This window comes from Sebastes fasciatus, chromosome 14 (genome assembly GCF_043250625.1).
Source record: "Sebastes fasciatus isolate fSebFas1 chromosome 14, fSebFas1.pri, whole genome shotgun sequence".
NCBI classification, from domain to species: Eukaryota; Metazoa; Chordata; class Actinopteri; order Perciformes; family Sebastidae; genus Sebastes; species Sebastes fasciatus.
This window is the reverse complement of record NC_133808.1, coordinates 26,117,402-26,138,262: the sequence shown is the minus strand read 5'-3', so window position 1 is coordinate 26,138,262 and position 20,861 is coordinate 26,117,402. Positions and strand designations below refer to the sequence as shown.

Genomic DNA, 20,861 nt, shown 5'->3' with positions numbered 1-20,861 from the left:
TTTACAACGGCACAAAAATAATAATAGTAAATAAATACAAACAAAAATATTTATCCATCTTTCCACCCGACAGTTGCATCGTTTGTTCAATCCCTCTACTTCTGTTCGACCTCAAACGCATATATTTTGGTGTATATGTAATTAAACAAAAAGATAAACAAATAAGAATATATAGTTTACTTGTATAATTCATAGTATGTGTAACTAAGAAAATATATGACTAACTAAGATCTTTGGCTTCCAGATAAACAAAATGTAACATATGATTCAGGGCCAAACCTTTGTTTGATTTGCACAAATGTCAAGATATTTTCAAACCATTTTTCTTCAAACTTCTGCAAAAGCTTACTTTGAATAAAGTTAACATTACAACACAAGTTATTCCTGTAGATAAACAAAATATCCACCTCCTCTAAAAGTCATGTCCTGGCTGCAGATATCAGTCCATTGGCTCTGGTTGGTGTTGGCAGACTGACGGTGACTGGGAGTTGTGATGTGCACCATTATGGCTGTGAAGGAAGTCGCTGAGGCAGAAAGTGGGTGGTGGAGCGAGGAACCTTGTATCTGCCAAAATACAGGTTAGAGTTATTATTAAAGTTACATTTAGTTATTCTTCAGTTTAAGATGTGACAACATTCAGTTTTACCTGATCGAAGGAGTGTCAGCAGGGGGTTCTTGGGGCGCAGGCGTGGTGGTTCACAGACTACATTGCTTTGGTAAAAAGTGGAGGTAAGTTCATTGATACCTGCATTAATATACTTTACTTTAAAGACCCATCTGCAGAATTTGAAAATACAGACAGTGATAGAGGAGGAGCAGGTTCTAAACCTCAGTCATCCAGCTGAGTTGGGACACTGACTGTAACTTCACTTCCTCTTTTCTAAACTCCCAACAATTACAACACAGTTCATGATTTTCCTTCTCTCGTGTTGCTGATATGACATCCTCATCATGTGCTAACCTTGGATTTATGTTGTAGGTCACTGATTCATCACTGTTTCAGTGTCAATGTCTGACTGCATCATGATTCACTACCTACTGAGTTATGGACTGAACTTGAGACAGCACATTTTCAGATTCAGCTGCTGCATTTTAATTTAGTTTAATGGAATAGATCAATATTTGGGGAAATATGTACTTACTTGCAGAGAGTTAGTTATCCAGATTGATATCACTCTCATGTCTGTACAGTAAATATGAAGCTACAAGCAGCAGATGGTATGGTTAGCTTAAGATAAAGACTGGAAACAGGGGGAAATAGCTAGCCTGGCTATGTCCAAAATGAACAAAATCCACCTGCACCTTCAAATTTTAGAGAGATATATATATTTGTGGGAAATCTGCAATAATCGGAAATTAGTTTACCTGAAGGTCTGGTATCAGCAGGGGTTTTTACAATGAGAGGAAACCTTTTGGGGGGCAGGGGCCTCCGAAGAAGCCAGATGTGGTCAGAGGACATGGTGTGAAGGTGTCTGATTCTGCTGAATTTCAACAGCATGTAGGTCATTTTGTGTTTCTAAGCAGCAGAAAATAGGATGTGACAGTACAGCAGGTCGTTATTCTTATATGATTTATTAGGAACACAGGTTATTGTGCAGGTAAATATGAAGGGTTGGGAGATAATTAATAGGAGAGGAAATGTTTTTTTTTTCTTTTTGTGAAAGAGTTTTACATCGTTGGGACTTGAACAGTTATTGAATTGTACTTTGTCAGCTTTAGTTACTTTGCAGAGTCACATTATTAACATTGTTATTATTAACACAACATATAATTAACTAATAAATTATGGTGTATTATGGTATTGTGTATTATAGATTACTGTAAAATACCCAGCAGTATTTAAAATAGTTAAAGGGATTGTTTGTAAGAATCAGAATTGCTTGTTAACAGTGACACCTGTGGCCATTAAGTCAACGAAAGTCAGCGTCGGGCTCGCGCTTGCTCGCTCTAAATAGACATGAACGAGCATCGCTCAAAACAGTGAGGCGACACATGTCAGCTAAAACCACAATATCACTCTATATTTCACCTGCTTGGCAGTAATGTTAGCTGACCAGACGAAGGTCTCTCCATGAATCAATGCTGATCCTAGTGTTGGCTTTTCCTGCTTCAGCCTCCCGACCAAGGTCGGAGGGAACAGGGAAGACACCAGTACCCGGTCGGAGACGATAACGTTTCTCTTTGCGGAGCCCCGTCACTTCACAAGACATGGGAAACCTCTGTTGGTCTGGAGGAGCTGCAGCAGTTATTTCTGCACAAACGTCCACTGTACATTCACTAGATATCCTCAGAGCTAAACTAACTCTCCTGTAGTGTGTAGTGTGCGCGCATGCACGTGAGGTGGAGCGAGCTGAGCGAGCGAGGACGAGCGCGGCGTGTGAGTGAAGGCAAGCAGAGGAGCAGAGTACAGCAGAGACTCCGGCCCTGGAGACCAAAGTTACGGTCTCCCCCGCGTCCTCCGACCGCGGCCAACACTGTTTAACAGACGGGCTTCACTAGATAGAACTTTGCGGTTTTGGTGCTTCCGTGTAGTTTGTGTTGGAGTCTGAGTCTGAACAGCGTAGCAACATGCGAGTGCGCATATGCGACCGACCCGGATTGATTTATACATGTAAGAAGTTACAAACAGTCCCTTTAAAATGAGCTCCACCTTTACCAGCTGCAGCATAATACAATATGTAAAATATAAAAATATACATTCCGGCCATTCTTGCATTTTGAGTAGGCTACTTTTACTTTTGGTTCTTTAGCCTATATTTTGATGCTAATACTTTTGTACTTTTACTCAAAAAAGGTTTGGATTGTAGGACTTTTATTTAGCTTTAGCTTTAATTTAAAAAGACAATAATATAATATCTTACTGCAGAGACTTTTACTTTGCGGTTTCCGGTTATCAGACTCCTTAGCAACGGTCATAGCAACAATCAACTCCTGTGTGACGGATATAATTCCAACCAATCAGCTCACGTCTTTTCCCAAACCCCGCCCCCTGCTCCTGATTGGCTAAAAAAAAAACGCAGGTGAGTTGAATCAATCTCCATGGAAACAACTAGTTGAAGCTAGCTACTGCTTGTGCTGCGGTGCGCCAGAGCCCGATAAACTAATAAACAAACAGTGAAACATGGAGCTGTGTGAACGGATAGTTTACCTGGATAATGAAGGACATCACGAGAGTAGATTTATTTGTTTATTCGGCACATAAACAAAGACCTACTGACCGGAAGTTGTACCAGGTGAGGTGTAATGAAGTTAGCTAGCTGGTACCTGGTATGTAGCAAAGGTAGCTAGTTGGATGAGAAAGTATTGAGGGATTTATATGTAACTTAAATATAACATCTCCAGAATTAACTCACAGGTATATTGCCAAAAGTATGTGGACACCACTTGTCTGTCTACCTGTCTCATTGGTTATTGTCCTGTCTATCTTCACCCATCTACCTGTCTGTCCCTACCTGTCTACTTACCTGTTTTCTTACCAATATTTCCTTATACTAACCACCTGTCTGTCTCTCTATTTACCTCCTTTTCTCAAACTACCTATCTGTCTCTTAACCACCTGCCTGCCTCTATAGCTTCTTTATCTGCCTGTCTGTCTCTATAAACACCTGTCTACCTGTCTTCACCTGTCTGTCTTTTGACTACCTGTCTGCTTACTTGTTTTCTTACCAATATTTCCTTATAAATAACTACCTGTCTGTCTCTCTATTTACCTCCTTTTCTCAAACTACCTGTCTGTCTTTCTGGCTACCTGCCTGTCTCCATAGCTTCTTTATTTACCTGTCTGTCTCTCTAAACATCTGTATTCCTGTCTTTACCTGTCTGTCTCTTAACTACCTGTCTGCTTACTTGTTTTCTTACCAATATTTTCTTATATTAACCACCTGTCTGTCTCTCTATTTACCTCCTTTTCTCAAACCACCTGTCTGTCTGTCTGGCTACCTGCCTGTCTCTATAGCTTCTTTATCTACCTGTCTCTCTCTCTAAACACCTGTCTACCTGTCCCTGTATTCCTGTCTTCACTTGTCTGTCTCTTAACTACCTGTCTGCATACTTGTTTTCTTACCAGTATTTCCTTATAACTAACTACCTGTCTGCCCCTCTATTAACCTCCTTTTCTCAAACTACCTGTCTGTCTGTCTGGCTACCTGCCTGTTTCTATAGCTTCTTTATCTACCTGTCTCTCTCTCTAAACACCTGTCTCTCTGGCTGCTTGATTTTAAAGGCTACAGGATGGACCAGCTCCTTCACTTACCAGTATTGAATTCAGATAGAAATTAAATAAATAAACATTTTGTCCATTAAAATAATTGGCACAACCTGTTGATCAGATTTATGAATGTGGTCTCCATCACCACCTTGTTCTGGATGTGACAGCATTTTAAATGAAGCCCTCTGTCCTGTAACATCTAAACAACCCCCTGACAGTCCTGACAGCCGCCACAAAACTGTAAAACACGTCTCTAACATCCCTTCAAATCTAGCATGGGGGTCACCTTGACTTGCAGCCAGCGTGCATTGCCATATAAAGACAAAACGTCTTTCATTCCTGTTTCTGAAATGTTGCATGTCACTTCCTTCCTCGTAGATTTGAATAGATGTGTTGTCGCCCTGCTTTTGGTGGCGAGTCAGTGCGCTGCCTGTCACGCAGTGAGCAGCACAGCAGCCAGACGGACCAACTGAGGAAGAGAGAGACTGATAATCCTCCACGCCCAGAGATCACCAGCCTCCTCGCCTCACCTCTCAGGTAACTAATGAATGAAATCAGGTGGCTTCTGGTTCACAGGTGTTTCCTGACGGCTGAGACACTTTAGAGGTTTTTTTTTTCATTCTGTATGTTTGTGTAAAAGAGGGAGGGCAGAAAAGAACAATAGAAGAACATGGAGTGTTTTTGTAATCAATATGTTGTTGCATTATATCTGCATTTTCATTATCCAAACCCTGATTCATTCTTTACTACAGGCCAAGTCTGTGCTCACAAATTGTCCCACTCCATCAACTAACACAAAGCAACAACTAAAAACTTGCAACCTATTATCAACCTGTATCGCTCACGTGTGCACATTTGATAAAAAATAAATAAAATTATAATTTCTAACGTGTACAACTAAATAGATATGAGCAGTTAGAGGCAGAGTGAGGCCTTCAGGGGAGAGGAAGAAGAAGTTAAACCACTGCAGTGAGCTGAAAAGGAAGTTGCGGTTAGCTTCACTTCAACTGAAAAAAAAAAATAATCCCTCCAGAAACTCCGACATCAGCTCAGACTGTGAGTTTCATCAGTTTTTATACTTTATGTTGTAAAAGAAAGCCACATGTTATGATAGTGATTGTGCTAGTTAATGAAACTCAGGCACGTGTGAGGCATGCTGATGAGTTTCAGCATATGCAAATATACTCTCACAGACAGAAGCTAGGGTAGTTCAGTGGTTGAAAGTAACTAAGTACATTTACTTGAGTACTGCTTTATACTTCTAGTCCAAAACATATCAGATGGAAATATTATTTGTACTCCACATTTATCAGACAGCTTTAGTTACTACACAGATTTAAACATATGGAAACGTGATGCGTTATTATAAATAAACTACCCACTACTATATATAATATTAAATGTAATTATATAAAATATTTCTTTATGTACTTTTTTAGTAATAGTACTTGTGTACATTTACTGAAGTACAGCGAATCCTAAATTTTTGCATGTAATGGAAGATTTTAAAATTGTGGTATTGGAGAGGTGACTCGAGTCACATGACTTGAATTAGAGACATTAAATCCATTTTGTTGATCTGATTGACACATAATCATTGATTACTGCACTCACAGTTATATCTTACCATGTTCAAATCATTGTCTGTCTTCTGTTCCACAGTATTTCAATGTGGGAGAGAATTTGCATGAAATTAAGTTGTGTTTTTATGGTTGTGACAGTTTATTTCCATAAAAAAACATCCATGGTTTTAGTGATTGTGCTCAGAGTTTATTCTTGTTAAACCACAACATTTTTTGTTTATATTAGATGTGGTTGGTTCCCAGTAAAACCTGGGTGGCTCTGCAACTAACAATTATTTTAGTCATTGATTGATCTTGTTGCTTTTAAGATTAATTGATCTGTTGTTTATCATTTAAAATACCCCAAAAATTTAAGAAATGTCCATCAAAAAGTTTTCAGTTTATAATGATAAAAAAACATCGAAAGCAGCCAAATTCTCACATTTGAGAGGCTGTAGATAACAACTGTTTGGAGTTTTTGCTTAATTTGTGAAACAGTTGATCAATTATCAAAACTGTTGGCAGTTAATTGAGTCAGTTGACTGATCAGTTATAGTGGATTAATTGTTTCAGGACTAGGTGGCTCCACAGTGAATCAAACCACGAACCATCACAGTGATAGTTCCTTGTTTTACCCGTTGAGCTGCTGCACACAAAGATCTGAGCCCTGTGAATCATTAGAGAAGATTCATTTATTTTATTGGATCCCCTTCTCTCCGGGGTCAACACTTAAAAAAATGTCTATATAAAAACAACAATACAATCATGAAAGTAAGGTCCCAAAGAAAATAAATTAAAGTTAGATAGAACAAAGAAGCTAATCAGTTATTAAAACTTAATTAATAATTAATTAAATTGATTTTATTATTATTTTTTAACATTTTATTGGCATTTTGCCTTTATTTGACAGTCGTAGAGATAGATAGGAAACACGGGGATGGGCATGCAGCCAAGGTTCCCCCTAATTACAAAAAACCCTAATATATAACAGAAAATTATCAATAAATGGTTAAAATGACCTCATATGATATAAACATAAAGTGTGCCAAACGAGAACAAACAGATGACAGCTAATAATTACAACCATACAGCTACAGTTAAGTGCACAACCATCCTTAAAATTCATGGAAACTAAGACGACGATCAGGAAAGATTCAGCCAAAAGGGAAAGAAAAACTACATGCAAATAGAACCTAAAATAGTCAATGAAAACAGTAGAAATAATAATAATTAAGACAATTAAATAATACAAATTGCTGAAAAGAACTACAAAAAGAAGTTGAAGCTTGTTGCCATGGACAGAAACAGTGAAGTAGACGTGCAGAGTAGGTGCAGTTTTGCATCTTTAAATGTCAGACTGAGTCATTTAACTCCAATCAGCTCAAACGGAGCTGATGAGAAGTGAACGTTTAAAACTGTTCAGATGTTAATTTCAGCTCCTGAGTTTCATTTCTGCTTCTGCAGGACAGACCGACAGAGCTGCTGTATTACTCACTTCAGCCACGTTTCACTACATTTACACCTCAAATGTCCCTTAAAACATCTTTAAAAAAGGGATTTAGTCATCTCTAAATCTATGCGCACATGTCCTCCCTTACTTTAAAGCTTAAATTGAGCCTTTAAAAGTCCTAATAATGAATGTAAGAGCAGAAGTAACATTCAGGGCTCACTTGTGATCAGATAAAGATAAACTTCAGTTGTTTTACCCCTTAAAGATTCTCAATTCATGTTTATATGGTATTAATAAGAAAAGGGATGTTTTTACACACTCTGACTTCACTTGGACTTTAGCTTGGAGGGGAGGGAAAGTGCATTTTAATATCCATATTTATTTTAACATTAATATAAACATTTTCAGGGTGTTTTTACACATTCTGAGGCACATGCAAGATTTAGATAAAGTGACTATTATCTTTATGCACTAAAGAAATGCTAAATAGATAAATATCTCAATCTGACTGATTTCCGGGAGATTTTGAAGGAAGTAATTTCAACACATAAGAACACTTCTCGGTTGCTGTGGTTTGATCTTCCAGTCTGATGCATAAGAACATTTCATGTAAGAAGTCCGAAATCAGTTGTATCTGATCAAGAACCTTCAAGTTGATTTGATCTGAAGGCTGAGCTGAAGGCAAACAGGAAACAGTTCGTACTTCTGATGAAACGACTCCTCCGTCTGTAATCTGCTGCAAGATTTCACACTTTACTGCAACTCGAGCAAACTGACGAGATGCAACATAAATGTGTTGGAGCCAGATGCAGCCATAACTGTTGTGGTTAGCTAACGTCAGCATGTCAGCTCCAGTCACTCAATTCAGTTCAGTAAGATTTAGAGCAGCAACAATTTGTCGATTGACAGAAAAATAATGAACAACTATTGATAATAGATTGATTATTTCAGTCCTTTTTTTTTCAAGCAAAAGTACCAAATATTCTGGTTTCAGTTTCTCAGTTGTGATGACTTGCCGTTCTATGTGATAATATCTCTCTGTTTCGGACACGTTAAAGACTTCATGAAATGATAATGCTCTTTTCACTGTAATCTGACATTTTATAGACCAAACAAATAATTAATTGATAGAGATCATAATCTGGAGACTAGTTGATCTTGAAAATAATCGTTAGTTGCAGCCCTAATTCAATTCAGTTTAGTTTCACATTTAATTAATTAACTTTAATTATCCCCAGCAGTGGGGCAATTAAAAAGGATATTTAGCACAGCATCTCATTAAATCAATGAGGAAAAAATAACACAATAAATGTAAAAATAAATATGCATATAAAATGAAATACTAAGGTATAAAAGGAACAACTAAAAGTGCTACGTGTTTGGTGCATAAGTCAGTGGAAGGTGTTCATTGTGCTCTGTGCAGTGGACCAGTGATCTGTTTACTTTGGACATTTTCTTGGATTTTTTTCTTTTTGCTTGTTGATTTTTCTTTTTTTTCTTTCCAATTTTAGATAATGTTGATGAAGCCTGGCAGGAGTTTTTGAATTATTTGCATTGAATTAATAATTAATGCTTGAATTAGTTACTGTGACAGCAGGAACTGAAGTTACAGGTTGTTGTTACTCTGGTCAGTTACAGAGGAGCACCCAGACTGTTAGCAGCAGTGTTGTGGTATTGAGGTGCTTATAGTATAAATACTGAATCAAATCCTTCATATTAAGGCTATTATATGCATTACATTAGTCCTTGTCCCCTCCAAAATACAGATTTGATAACAGTCTGACAGATAAATGGACCAGGTCTATAAGGCCCGATATTATCTTATCGTAGCTGCACATATGTTGGCCAACAAAAAATTACGGTATGGAAACATAAAAGATGTGTTTGAAACTACTGTTTTTTCCTCACTTTGCTCATGTTAAAATGTTAGTTACAAATGTCTTTATAACAGACTGAATATAAAGTTATGTCTGCCGAATAACACCTGAACATTTCACTCTGTTAGAATCTCATTCTGGGACAAAATTAGTTTAATTATCAGTAAAAATGAACAACCGTTTTTTATACTTTTTGTGGCACAAAAGGAAGTAACACATCTTACGTCTGAGAAATTCACTCTCTTCTCATTGGCTCACAGATCTGAAGGTACCTAGACATCTCAAAAATAAAAATTATGCGTACTGATGTTATTTTCCACTGTGACTTCTTGTTAGTTGGAATAGCGTCATGCTGTTTGAGTCTGATCAGGTCGATTACATTTGTGATTCAGGTTTAATTATCTACTTAAGTCTACTTTGGAAGGGGATAGATGAGGTTAATACCTCTATATGTGACCTTATCTCTTAGAAATGATGTTTATATTCTACTAATTTGTTTTACAAACACGTTTTGCAAGAAATTCTTAATTATTGATACAGCAGAGAGAGACCAGGATTCACATCCTGAGTCCTGCATGTAGTTTTTGTAGGTTTAAGCAACAAAAGAACATAAGCTAAGGTTAGGGAAAGATTTTAGTTTTGTTTAAATGTTTATTTTGATAAAAATGTAGGTAGTGAAAGTGTAATTTCTAAGAGACAGTGTTTCCTCACATGGACATAAAATATTTTACCCCCATTTGAATGAGCAGGACAGACCTCTCCTTATATCGTAATACCATCTAACACATCATCACAGCTTAATTCAGCCTCATGTTTACAGTCATGTTTCCTCTCATCGTATGTCACCATCAGGTTGCTTTTCTTTGAACAGAGCAGGAAGTTGAATCACTCGTCTTATAAAGGTTGAAGTCAGTCTTCTTCTTTGTGGTTTAAAGCGTCCTTTTCGGTGTAACACTCTTTCTTAACATCTTCCTCCATGTTCACATTTATCTCCCAACGCCAAAAAAGGATCCGCACACACACTCTCTGTGTGAATCACCACAGACTGAAATAAAATGTGTGTCATGTGATAACCTACTTCTCTGATTCGCTTCACTCTTCCTCATCTGCAGCTTTTTCCTTTCTTGACACACAAAACGTTGACGTTAACAGTAACAGAACTATAGCTGCAGTTAAATTAAAGTGTTAAAGAGTTGGATGAAAAGATTGATACCACATATGAAGCTGGAGCCAGCAGCCGGTTAGCTTAGCTGAACATAAAGACTGGAAAAGGTAAAACCAATCCACCTACCAGTACTGGAACCTCTAAAGCTCACTGATTAACACAATACATCTTGTTTGTTTAATCTGTAATCCAGAGGATGTTATATCTATAGGTGTCAGGGAGTTCTACATATGTGTTAAAAGTAGTATAAAGCATTCAGTGTCACCAGAGGGAGCTGTGTTAAGTCTGATAAATGTCCTCAAGTGATGTCGCTTGCATCAGTGTCGGTTGGGTCTGAAGACTACATTGGAAAATGAAAAAAAATCTGCAGGTGTGTAGAAATAAGTGAGTTTACCAGACCTCTGTAGCCGCTGCTCATCTCTGCCGCAGGCTAGAGGCTAAATTAGCCACTACTAGCACAACGCACCACAATCTACCACACAACTGTCTGAGAAAGGTAATTTTGGCGCCAGGTTTAGACGATGAAGAATGATATATGGAATAAAAAAAGATGATATCTCTTGTTTTGCTCATCGATTTTGATCCTTTTTTTAAAGATTGTCCATCGTCTGACAGTGTTACAGGAGTGTGATGATAAATCTGTGGCATAGTAAAGAGTTTGAGTGCTTATGCCACCACAGTCCACCTCCAGTCAGTACAGATTAGCTGTGGGACCAGCAGATCTTATTACAAACAGTAGTAACAAACAAAGAAACACTTCTCTGTCAGGCAGGAAGTGCAGCAGAAGCAGGAAGTTGGAGGCTGACAGAAGTGAGAACTGTGAGCAGTTTTCATCACAACATCAGGAGATACAGAGTTCCTCCTTTTTCTGCACCGCTGCACATGTATGTCAAGCCGCTCAGTCCTGCCAAATTCTGACTTTAAATTTAAGGATTTTTTTTGTTCTGTGTCAGTTTCAGGTTCCCAACATGACCACCCCAACGCCGATCACTCCGGAGGAGGTGGAGGATCTTAGAGAAGCTTTCGCCAAGATTGGTAAGTGAACCGACGGTAGTTATTGCCATTTCCTCTTGTGGTTTTGATTCAGGAAGAACCAGAAAGGAACTGGTGCATCAGAAACATCAAAACATGCTAAACTTTGGATACTTTGGATGTGCAACTCACCGTTAACCAGTTTTATTTTTATGACACTTACCATTACGCTGGCATTTTGTACATTTGGTTTTTGCACCTTATTGATAATCTTCATTGTTTATATTTTGTTTTATTTGTATATTACTGTATATATTTGCACTCCTTCCTACTTTGCACTGCAACTGCTACACAACAATTTCCCTCAAGATAAATAAAGTTCTTATCTTAAGCTCTTCAGCTGTAACGTTGTGCCATTTTAAGATGTTACATTTCCTCCTTTTAGCATTAATAAATCCAAACCAGTCTGTCCTCTTTATAGATTGATCTGAGTAATAAAGATTAAACTTACAAGAAGTATTCTAAACAACTATTTAAAACAAATTTTATACATCTAGAAAATCTAACTAGAAGGAAATCCTTTTGAGTGATGCATGAAAATGGTATTAAAGTTATGCTTTCCTGAGTTTGACCTCTGACCTTTCCATCCTTCTCCAGATGTGGACAACAACGGATTCATCAGCAAGGATGAGCTCAACCAGCTTTTCAAGGCTGCTAACCTGCCGATGCCGGGCTACAAGGTCCGAGAAATCGTCCAGGAGCTGACAAAGTCCAGCAGCCAGCTCACCTTTGATGAGTTTACTGAGGTGAGTCCAGGGGTCAAAGGTCACACCGACTAATATACAGGTTTGAAGGTGGTTTCCTCCAAATAAAAAAAACGTTCTTACTGTCAAACTATCAAATTCAAACTAGTAGATTTGAGTTTTATTATTACAATCATAATTCAGAAAGACTGTAAATACAAATGTCTGCTGTAGAGATGATACCAGATTTAATATATTTAATATGTCTTTTTATCTAAAGCAAAGACCGAATATCTCCTAGTAATGGTAATACATTTTGTGCACACCTCCAGTTTATTAAATGTTATTTTGCACTGACTTTTTGTACCCTCTGCTGTCAAAGAGTTGAACCTCTTCCCTTTTCTAAACTGTCTTTGGCATGAATAGATGATCATTCTTTATACTTGTGTGTTGACTTTCAGATTGTCCACGGGCTGAAGAACAGCGACGTGGCAAAGACCTTCAGGAAGGCCATCAATAAGAAGGAGGGAATCTGTAACGTGGCAGGAACCTCAGAGCAGTCCGGCACTCAGCACTCATACTCAGGTCTGTGATTGTGACACCCACACACACACATATATTTACACCAGTATCAGGGTTTTGTAAGAGGTTGAAATCAGAAAAGGTGGAGAACAGTTGATTTTAGATCCGGCTGCTCTCTGTGACCTGATGTGGGATTTCTTCTACCTGCAGAGGAGGAGAAAGTGGCCTTTGTGAACTGGATCAATAAAGCTCTGGAGAAGGATGCAGACTGTAAACATGTTCTGCCGATGGATGCCAACAACGACGACCTGTTCACCGCTATGGGGGATGGGATCGTTCTCTGGTACGTTCTGCTTTAAAAATATACTGTCTTGATTTCTTAAAGAGTTTTCACTGTAGATGTTCAGATTGATACCACTCATGTCTATATGAAGCTACAGTCAGCAGCTAGTTAGCTAAGCTTAGCACAAAGACTGGAAACAGGTGGGTTTCCAGTCTTTGTGCTAAGCTTAGCTAACCAGCTGCTGACTGTAGCTTCGTGTTTACTGTGCAGACATGAGAATCTCTACATCTAACTCTCGGCAAAAAAGCAAAGACGTGCAATTCCCAAAATGTCAAACTGTTCCTTTAAAGTATGTTATAGGTTGTGCTTCATTCTGTAAATGTGTCATAACTGTTGAAATGTTCTCACTTGTTAGTAAGATGATCAACCTGTCTGTCCCGGACACCATCGACGAGAGAACCATCAACAAGAAGAAGCTCTCACCTTTCACCATCCAGGTGAGACAGGAAGTGTCCGATTCAGTTCGGTCACACTGTGTACGTTACCTGCTCTGCTCTGCGAGTGTGTTTACATCCTGCGTCGTGTCGTTCTGCCCAACAGGAGAACCTGAACCTGGCTCTGAACTCGTCGTCGGCCATCGGCTGCCACGTGGTCAACATCGGAGCTGAGGACCTGAAGGAGGGCAGGCAGCACCTGGTCTTGGGTCTGCTGTGGCAGGTCATCAAGATCGGGCTGTTCGCCGACATCGAGCTCAGCAGGAACGAAGGTGTGTGTGTGTGTTCATGTTGACTCAACTGTGTTTAAAATCAAAGGTGTTTCTAATATTTTGTCTATCCCTACTCACATAGATCAGACAGATTATTGAGAACACCACTGAGTTTAACGCAGTCTAATACAACAGCAACACTAATTATAGTCTCAAAAATGACCAGAGAGTTTAAAGGAGTAGTTCGACATTTTGTGAAATACGCTTATTTGCTTTATTGCTGATAGTTAGATGTTCAGATTGATACACTCTCATGTCTGTACAGTTAGAAACAGGGGGAAACGGCTAGCCTGACGCTGTCTAACGGTAACAAAATCCACCTACCAGCACCTCTAAAGCTCTAAATGTTCTATGTGTGCAGCTCTGATCGCTCTGCTGCGTGATGGAGAAACTCTGGAGGATCTGATGAAACTTTCTCCCGAGGAACTGCTGCTGCGTTGGGCCAACTATCACCTGGAGGAGGCCGGCTGCAGCAAGATCAATAACTTCAGCTCCGACATCAAGGTGATCACACACATATACACAGAAACATGAGGCTTAGACTAATCAATCAGTGGATTTTTTACTTTAATAAGAGACTTGTTGTTATGTTATCTCCCTCACTCTCTCTCCAGTTTCCTGTCTGTCTCTACATTCAACAACTGAATAAATCTCAAAATTATAAATAAAATCTTAAATATCAGGTGGCAACCAGTCAGTACTCTAGTCGCTGATGAGACGGAGGTTTGTGTCTGAATAATGTTTTATTTATTCATAGTTATTAATTTTCTGTATATTAAATCTGCTTTCAAAGAGAAAACAAAACAAAGACAGATTAAATATGTTATTTATTTCTTCTGTTTAAAGCCAGATCACTTCAGTCTGCAGTTGTTTTCATTCCCAAACTGTTTGTGTACGTTTCAGGACTCCAAGGCGTACTACAACCTCCTGAACCAGGTGGCACCCAAAGGAGACGAGGACGGAATCCCCCCCATCGCCATCGACATGTCAGGACTCAGGGTGAGAGACTCTGACATCACATGGAGGAATAAAACAACATTTATTTAATAGCTATAATTTAACAGCTTTAGGGAGAGTTTGACATTTTGGGAAATATAGTTGTTGAACTATTCCTTTAACCTCATGAGTCTAATTAATTATCTCATTGCTCCAGTTGTAAAAGCTTATCAGTTATTGTTATACTCACCTTATGGTTGGAAATGTAGCTGAAAATTTAGTTTTCATTTTAGTCAAAGTTCTTATTTAGAGGGACTAACTCTAAGTGTATAAATATGAATTACGCAACTAACAATTATTTTCTTTAATTATCAATATGCAGATTATTTTCTATTATTTCCTGTAATTCTTTAGTATAAAATGTCACAAAATGGTGGAGAAAAAAGGTTAGGCCAACAATCTAATAATATAATAATAATAATAATAAACTGTCAGCCCTATGATAGTCTGGGTGTAGCTGGTAGTTGTTAAACTGTTGTGAAACTCTGTCATGATAAAATAATAATAATTACCTTTATTTATACAACACTTTTCTAAACAAAGTTACAAAGTGCTTTTGAACCAGGATTAAAACATTTCAGGAGGCAATGAGGCAAATAAAAAGAATACCAAAATGAAATGGAATAAAATACCCAACAATAATGGGCTAAAAACAATAACAATAAAACAGATAAGACGTGTTGGAATTTAAAGTGATTTAAGCGATTTATCTAATGATTGGTGATTCATTATTTATCTGAATCTGACATAAAAAATGTTGACGTCGTCCTCGTCCGTCTCTGCAGGAGAAAGAGGACCTGAATCGGGCCGAGTGCATGCTGGATCAGGCTGACCGGCTGGGATGCCGACAGTTCGTCATGCCGCCAGATGTCGTCCGCGGCAACCCCAAATTGAACTTGGCTTTTGTTGCCAATCTGTTCAACAAGTACCCGGCTCTGAAAAAACCCGAGAACGTGGACATCGACTGGAGCTCCATCGAAGGTGAGTTTATCCACAAAGAAGGTAGATGAAACCTCTCTCTCCTCTGACCTCTGTTACTGCAAACCTCTTTATTTATGTAAGTGTTTGGGATATAAACAAAAACATTTTTCTTTCCAGCAATATCTTTATTAATTTTTTCAAATAACTTCCAATAACAAAGACGCAAATGTGTTCTCATCCAGTAGGAGGAAGAATAGCAAAAGCACATAGATTATTGTCTAACATTAAAAATAATTACTAAATGCAAACAACAATAATAATTTAAATTAAAATATAAATAAAAGGTTTCTTTGCTTTTAAAAAGTGTTCCAATATTGTTATATTCATGTCATACTTACTTTCATTATTTGCACAGTTGTCAAACACGAAGACGATTAAGTATAAAATAGTTATAATAGCAAACACACCAAAGACATTTTACTGATATGAACTGATTTTTGCAGCAATATTTGTCCTGAAACCTAAAAAGTTATTATTAAATTATGCAATATGATCTATTATTACCTTTTTTTGATATCCTAAACTCTTCAGACCAACTTTACATCCATTTGGGTCTCGTCCCATCATATACACAACCTCCATTTTTAAAGAAAAATCATGAAATATGACTCATTGCAAGATGTTTTCTTACCTCCTGTTCTGTTTCATTAACAGTTACACAACTTTTATCTAGATTCAGTTTAGGCTTCATTTGTTTTTGAACCCCACCTTCCCTAAAAAAAACAAAAAGTGTTTTATTATTTGATTAAAATAGGTTCATGGTTAAAATATCATGTTATATTGCATATTTTGTTGGCAGCTAAACTTATGAAGATATATTTCTGAGTATAAATGGCAGTAGAAAACAACCTTTGGACTAAATCCAAAATATTTTTGAGATACAGATATCAGCTTTACGTTACACCTCTGTGCAGTATTTTAGTGTTTCCTGTTTTAGTTTTTTAATCAGAGCACTGATGTTTTATTTTCCAGGTGAAACTAGGGAGGAGCGAACCTTCAGGAACTGGATGAACTCGCTGGGGGTCCAACCTCGTGTCAACCACCTCTACGCGTAAGAACACTCACTCTTGTTCTCTGACCACTACAATAGTAGTAATAGACACATCCTGCCTTTAAAAACATGAAGCTGCTGGAGCCAAATTCAATTATCCTGATGGTGGTGTTACAGGAAAGGTAATGTAATGTGTGTGTGTGTTTGTTACAGAGATATTGATGACGCCATGGTGATCTTCCAGTTGTACGAGAAGATCAAGGTACCAGTGGACTGGGACAAAGTCAACAAGCCCCCCTACTCTAAACTGGGCAGCAACATGAAGAAGGTACGAAAGCAAAGCTCAAGTCTGTTATGGTAAAAAAAATTATGCTTCACTCAAGAAAGCAAATATATGCTAACATGCTAAGGCTGTCAAAGTTAACACAATAATAGCGCGTTAACGCAAATTTGTTTTAACGCCACTAATTTCTTTAACGCAATCTATCTTTCGGAGGTTGTAGTGGGCTCAGTTTTAAAGCTACAAGATACAGGTATCATATGAAACCAGAAAACTTAAGGAATCCATTGGTACCAACCATGTCATACTAGCTTGTCGCGAAGGAGGTTAAAAAACGCTCCGAAAATATTTTTTTTAAACTGTTACAAAACGTGCTTTACAAATAAAAGTTTATTATTATTAAAAATGACAATAAATACACCATGCTAAATAGATGGCAACATGAACAATTAGTAACCAACATGCTGCTTAAGATAGCTTAGCACAAAGACTGATAGTGTGTCCCCCATCCAAACTAGTTCTATACAGTATATACAACGTACTAATTGACATGTCTTAGCTGTTAATATTTTAAAAAAACTAAACTTTACTTATTTTATACCCAAAGGAAAGGATACAATATGTTTAACTGTTTTTGTTTTCTGAGATATTTCTATTTCTATATGTCTCCACCTGCAATTTATTTTAGTTTTGTCCAGCTGTGAATAGCTCCATTATCTCCTCTATTGCATTGTGGGAGAAGGATTTTTGACAGCAAACTCGGAAATGAACTAGTCCAAATACGGTGTGATTTACCCCACACACAAAACGTGCTTTGAATAAGAGTGTAGTTTAGATTTGGGAAACACTGTAAGACCAGTGTAGCTTTGTGAAAATGAACAAATACAATTCTACTAACTAAACTAAAATATAAATCTTCTGTCTGTTCCAGCTAGAAAACTGTAACTACGCAGTCGAGCTGGGGAAGAAGGAGGCCAAATTCTCTCTGGTGGGGATCGCAGGTCAGGACCTGAACGAAGGGAATCGAAAACTCACCCTCGCTCTGCTCTGGCAGCTCATGAGGAGGTAACAACACTTCTGTCTTTTAAACTGTCAAAGAGGTAAAAAGAGTAATTCACAAGTTACAACCTTTGTTAGCTCTGCATCAGTCTCCACCAAAAAAGGAATACTCTGAGACAACAGTTCAAGTCAGGTTGGAATCACAGCAGTTAATCTGCAGGTCTTTCTAAGCCTTAACAAGCATTGATTTCAGTTCCATCAGCAACAAAAAAAGACCATAAAAAGATCTTTAAAAATCTTAAATTTTGATCAGCCCTGGGCAGGTGAAGCTTTTATTTTTAAAAACCAGGTGTTCTGGTCTCCCCTCATGCTGACTGTTCCCTCAGATACACCCTGAACATCCTGGAGGACCTGGGCGATGGTCAGAAAGTGACAGACGACACCATCGTGACCTGGGTCAACGGCACGCTCACAGACGCTGGAAAATCCAAAATCTCCGGCTTCAAGGTAAGTGAAACACACAGCTACTCTTCAGCTCACATGTTCTGGTTCCAGGATGTTGACTTTAGAAAAAAAAACTGAACTGAAAAAAGAAACATTGGTATTGAAACACACTAGTTATATTTTTTTTATGTATGTATGACTATACGTTTTTGATGCACTATATGACTTCTTAAAGATTTTTTTTGACATACTATACTATATCTTTTTAATGTTTTCGACATGCTATGCTATGACATATACTATGACTTTTTTCAATTTTTTTTTACATTCTGTACTGACTTTTCAATGTTTTTCAACATACTATACTATGACATTTAATTTTTTCGAAATAAGATATGACTTATTTTTTTTACATACTATGCTATGACTTTTTGAAAAAATTTTACCCACAAACTATAATATCACTTTTTAATTTTTTCCGACATACTGTTCTATGACGTTTTTTTTGACATACTGTACTATACGAAGATTTTTTATTATTTTTTCGACATACTATAGAGTGATTTTTTTTTTTTTTTTGAGACATACTATACTATGACTTTTAAAAAAAAATTTGACATGCTATATTGACTTTTTTTTAATGTTTTCGGCATGCTATTCTATGAATTTTTTCTACTTTTTTTGACATACTATATGACTTTCTTCGACATACTATTCTATGTCTTTTTTCATTTTTTTTCAACTGACTTTATTTTTTCGACGTACTATACTATCACTTGTTGTTTTTTTGACATAAAATACTATGACTTTTTTCATTTTTTTCGACATACTAAAGAATTACTTTTTTATTTTTTTGACATGCTATGCTATACTATGACTTCATTTATTTTTCTACATACTATGACTTTTTAAAAAACTAATTTTCAACATACGATGACTTATTTTTTCGACAAACTATAATATCACTTTTTTTCAACATACTATATTATGACATTTTTTTTAATTATTACATACCATGACTTTTTTATTTTTCGACCTACTATGATGACTTAATTTTTTTCGACATACCATGACTAATTTTTTTTGACATACACTGATTTTTTTCGATATGCTATACTATCACTATTTCTGCATTTTTTTCTACATAGTATGTTATGACTTTATTTTTTTGACATACTATGACTTTAAAAAAAAAAATTGACATACGATATGACTTTTTTACAGAATGTTTTTTTTTCAACATTCTGTACTGACTTAATTTTTTGATATACTGTACTATGAATTGTTTTTCCGATATACTATAATATGACTTATTTTTTCGACATACTGTACTATACTAAGATTTATTATTTTTTTCGACATACTATAATGTCTTTTTTTTTTTATTTATTGACATACTATACTATTACTTTTTTAAATGTTTTTCTACATAGTATATTATGACTTTTTAATTTTTTTTTGACATACTATGATTTTAATTTTTTTCGACATGCTATACTGTGACTTTATTTTTTTGACATGCTATACTATGACTTTTTTGACATACGTAATGACATACTATACCTTGGCTTTGTGCAGTTTTGGTTCCATTGTTGCTTGTTGATTCATCGCATGTGCATTTGTGTGTGTGTAGGACGGTTCTATCAGTAGCAGTATGCCAGTTCTGGACCTGATTGATGCCATCCAGCCCGGATCGATCAGATACGACCTGCTAAAGGCAGAAGACCTTACTGAAGAGGAGAAACTCAACAACGCAAAGTATGGACACATTTTATATTAATTACTTCACATAATTTATCTCTACTTTGTCCTTTTTATTTATCTCTTAAAGGGGAAAGGGGGGTGGTTAAGGAGGGACAGGGGTAAGGAGAACAAAACCGTTCTCATCACTACATGCTCTCTGTCACCATTGATTTAACAGGTACGCCATCTCCATGTCAAGGAAGATAGGCGCCCGAGTATACGCGCTGCCTGAGGACCTGGTGGAGGTCAAACCTAAGATGGTGATGACGGTGTTTGCATGCCTCATGGCACGCGGCATGAAGAGAGCATAAGGACCACAACCACCTAAAAATATGGGATATACAAGGTTTCTAACAGGGTGCAGATAATAAGTTATGGTATACATTAAAAAACAGTGGTGATGTCTGAAGGCAAAGGGACATTGGAAAGTTAATTTTTGTACAACCACTGCAGTCTGTTACTTATAACTCTTACAAATACTTTAGAAAAGTGAGCTTTAAATTCAAATAGGATGTCATGTTTTATTTTTACAAACATTTTCAAATCTGATTGTTAAACCCTTTCTATTGCAATATTGTTGTTTAAGACATCTCAATTATCTGCAGCAGTATGGCTGGTTATTCATAAAGGATTTTCTGAATGTTTCCAGGCAGAACTGCGATGTTCCCCTTTACAGGTTTACTGTTTGTGTGATACATAACAAGTCAGGCAGAGGCACAGTCTTACTTGCTCAGGTTTTCACTTGATTACAAACATATTCCAAATTATGCCAGATGAACGCAACAAATAAATGAAGATTTTTCTATTAAGAATTGTGTTGTCATTGTGTAAAATCTGGTTCTGGTATAATAATATACTATGACTTTCTTCGATATATTAT

The 20,861-nt window shown here is 37.0% G+C and overlaps 1 protein-coding gene and 2 long non-coding RNA genes across 3 annotated transcripts; 1 reads left to right on the top strand and 2 right to left on the bottom strand.

The window, feature by feature from the left end:
- Positions 1 to 10: 10 nt before the first annotated feature.
- LOC141781813 (uncharacterized) lies at positions 11 to 3,187 on the bottom strand. Its single transcript, XR_012596949.1, has 4 exons — positions 2,862 to 3,187; positions 1,366 to 1,516; positions 647 to 711; positions 11 to 564 (listed from the first exon to the last, which is right to left on the bottom strand). It is a non-coding gene; the product is annotated as an uncharacterized LOC141781813 (long non-coding RNA).
- A 1,398-nt stretch (positions 3,188 to 4,585) lies between these two features.
- Positions 4,586 to 20,790, top strand: lcp1 (lymphocyte cytosolic protein 1 (L-plastin)). Its single transcript, XM_074657618.1, has 16 exons — positions 4,586 to 4,744; positions 11,221 to 11,296; positions 11,891 to 12,039; positions 12,438 to 12,561; positions 12,709 to 12,841; positions 13,197 to 13,278; positions 13,382 to 13,547; positions 13,909 to 14,051; positions 14,451 to 14,546; positions 15,329 to 15,524; positions 16,497 to 16,575; positions 16,729 to 16,843; positions 17,727 to 17,860; positions 18,181 to 18,301; positions 19,872 to 19,996; positions 20,160 to 20,790. Exons 2-16 carry the CDS (start codon positions 11,230 to 11,232, stop codon positions 20,290 to 20,292), a joined length of 1,863 nt encoding a protein of 620 aa, XP_074513719.1. The 5' UTR covers positions 4,586 to 4,744; positions 11,221 to 11,229; the 3' UTR covers positions 20,293 to 20,790.
- On the bottom strand, positions 17,632 to 19,935 carry LOC141781815 (uncharacterized). The gene is made up of 3 exons (XR_012596951.1): positions 19,802 to 19,935; positions 19,398 to 19,770; positions 17,632 to 19,311 (listed from the first exon to the last, which is right to left on the bottom strand). It is a non-coding gene; the product is annotated as an uncharacterized LOC141781815 (long non-coding RNA).
- Positions 20,791 to 20,861: the final 71 nt, after the last annotated feature.

Bases quoted from the DNA above. Each gene is read 5' to 3' on its own strand.
- lcp1 (XM_074657618.1), top strand. From the start codon at position 11,230: ATGACCACCCCAACGCCGATCACTCCGGAGGAGGTGGAGGATCTTAGA. The intron at 13,279-13,381 runs GTGAGACAGGAA...TCTGCCCAACAG, and splicing joins TCTCACCTTTCACCATCCAG to GAGAACCTGAACCTGGCTCT. The intron at 17,861-18,180 runs GTAACAACACTT...CTGTTCCCTCAG, and splicing joins CTCTGGCAGCTCATGAGGAG to ATACACCCTGAACATCCTGG.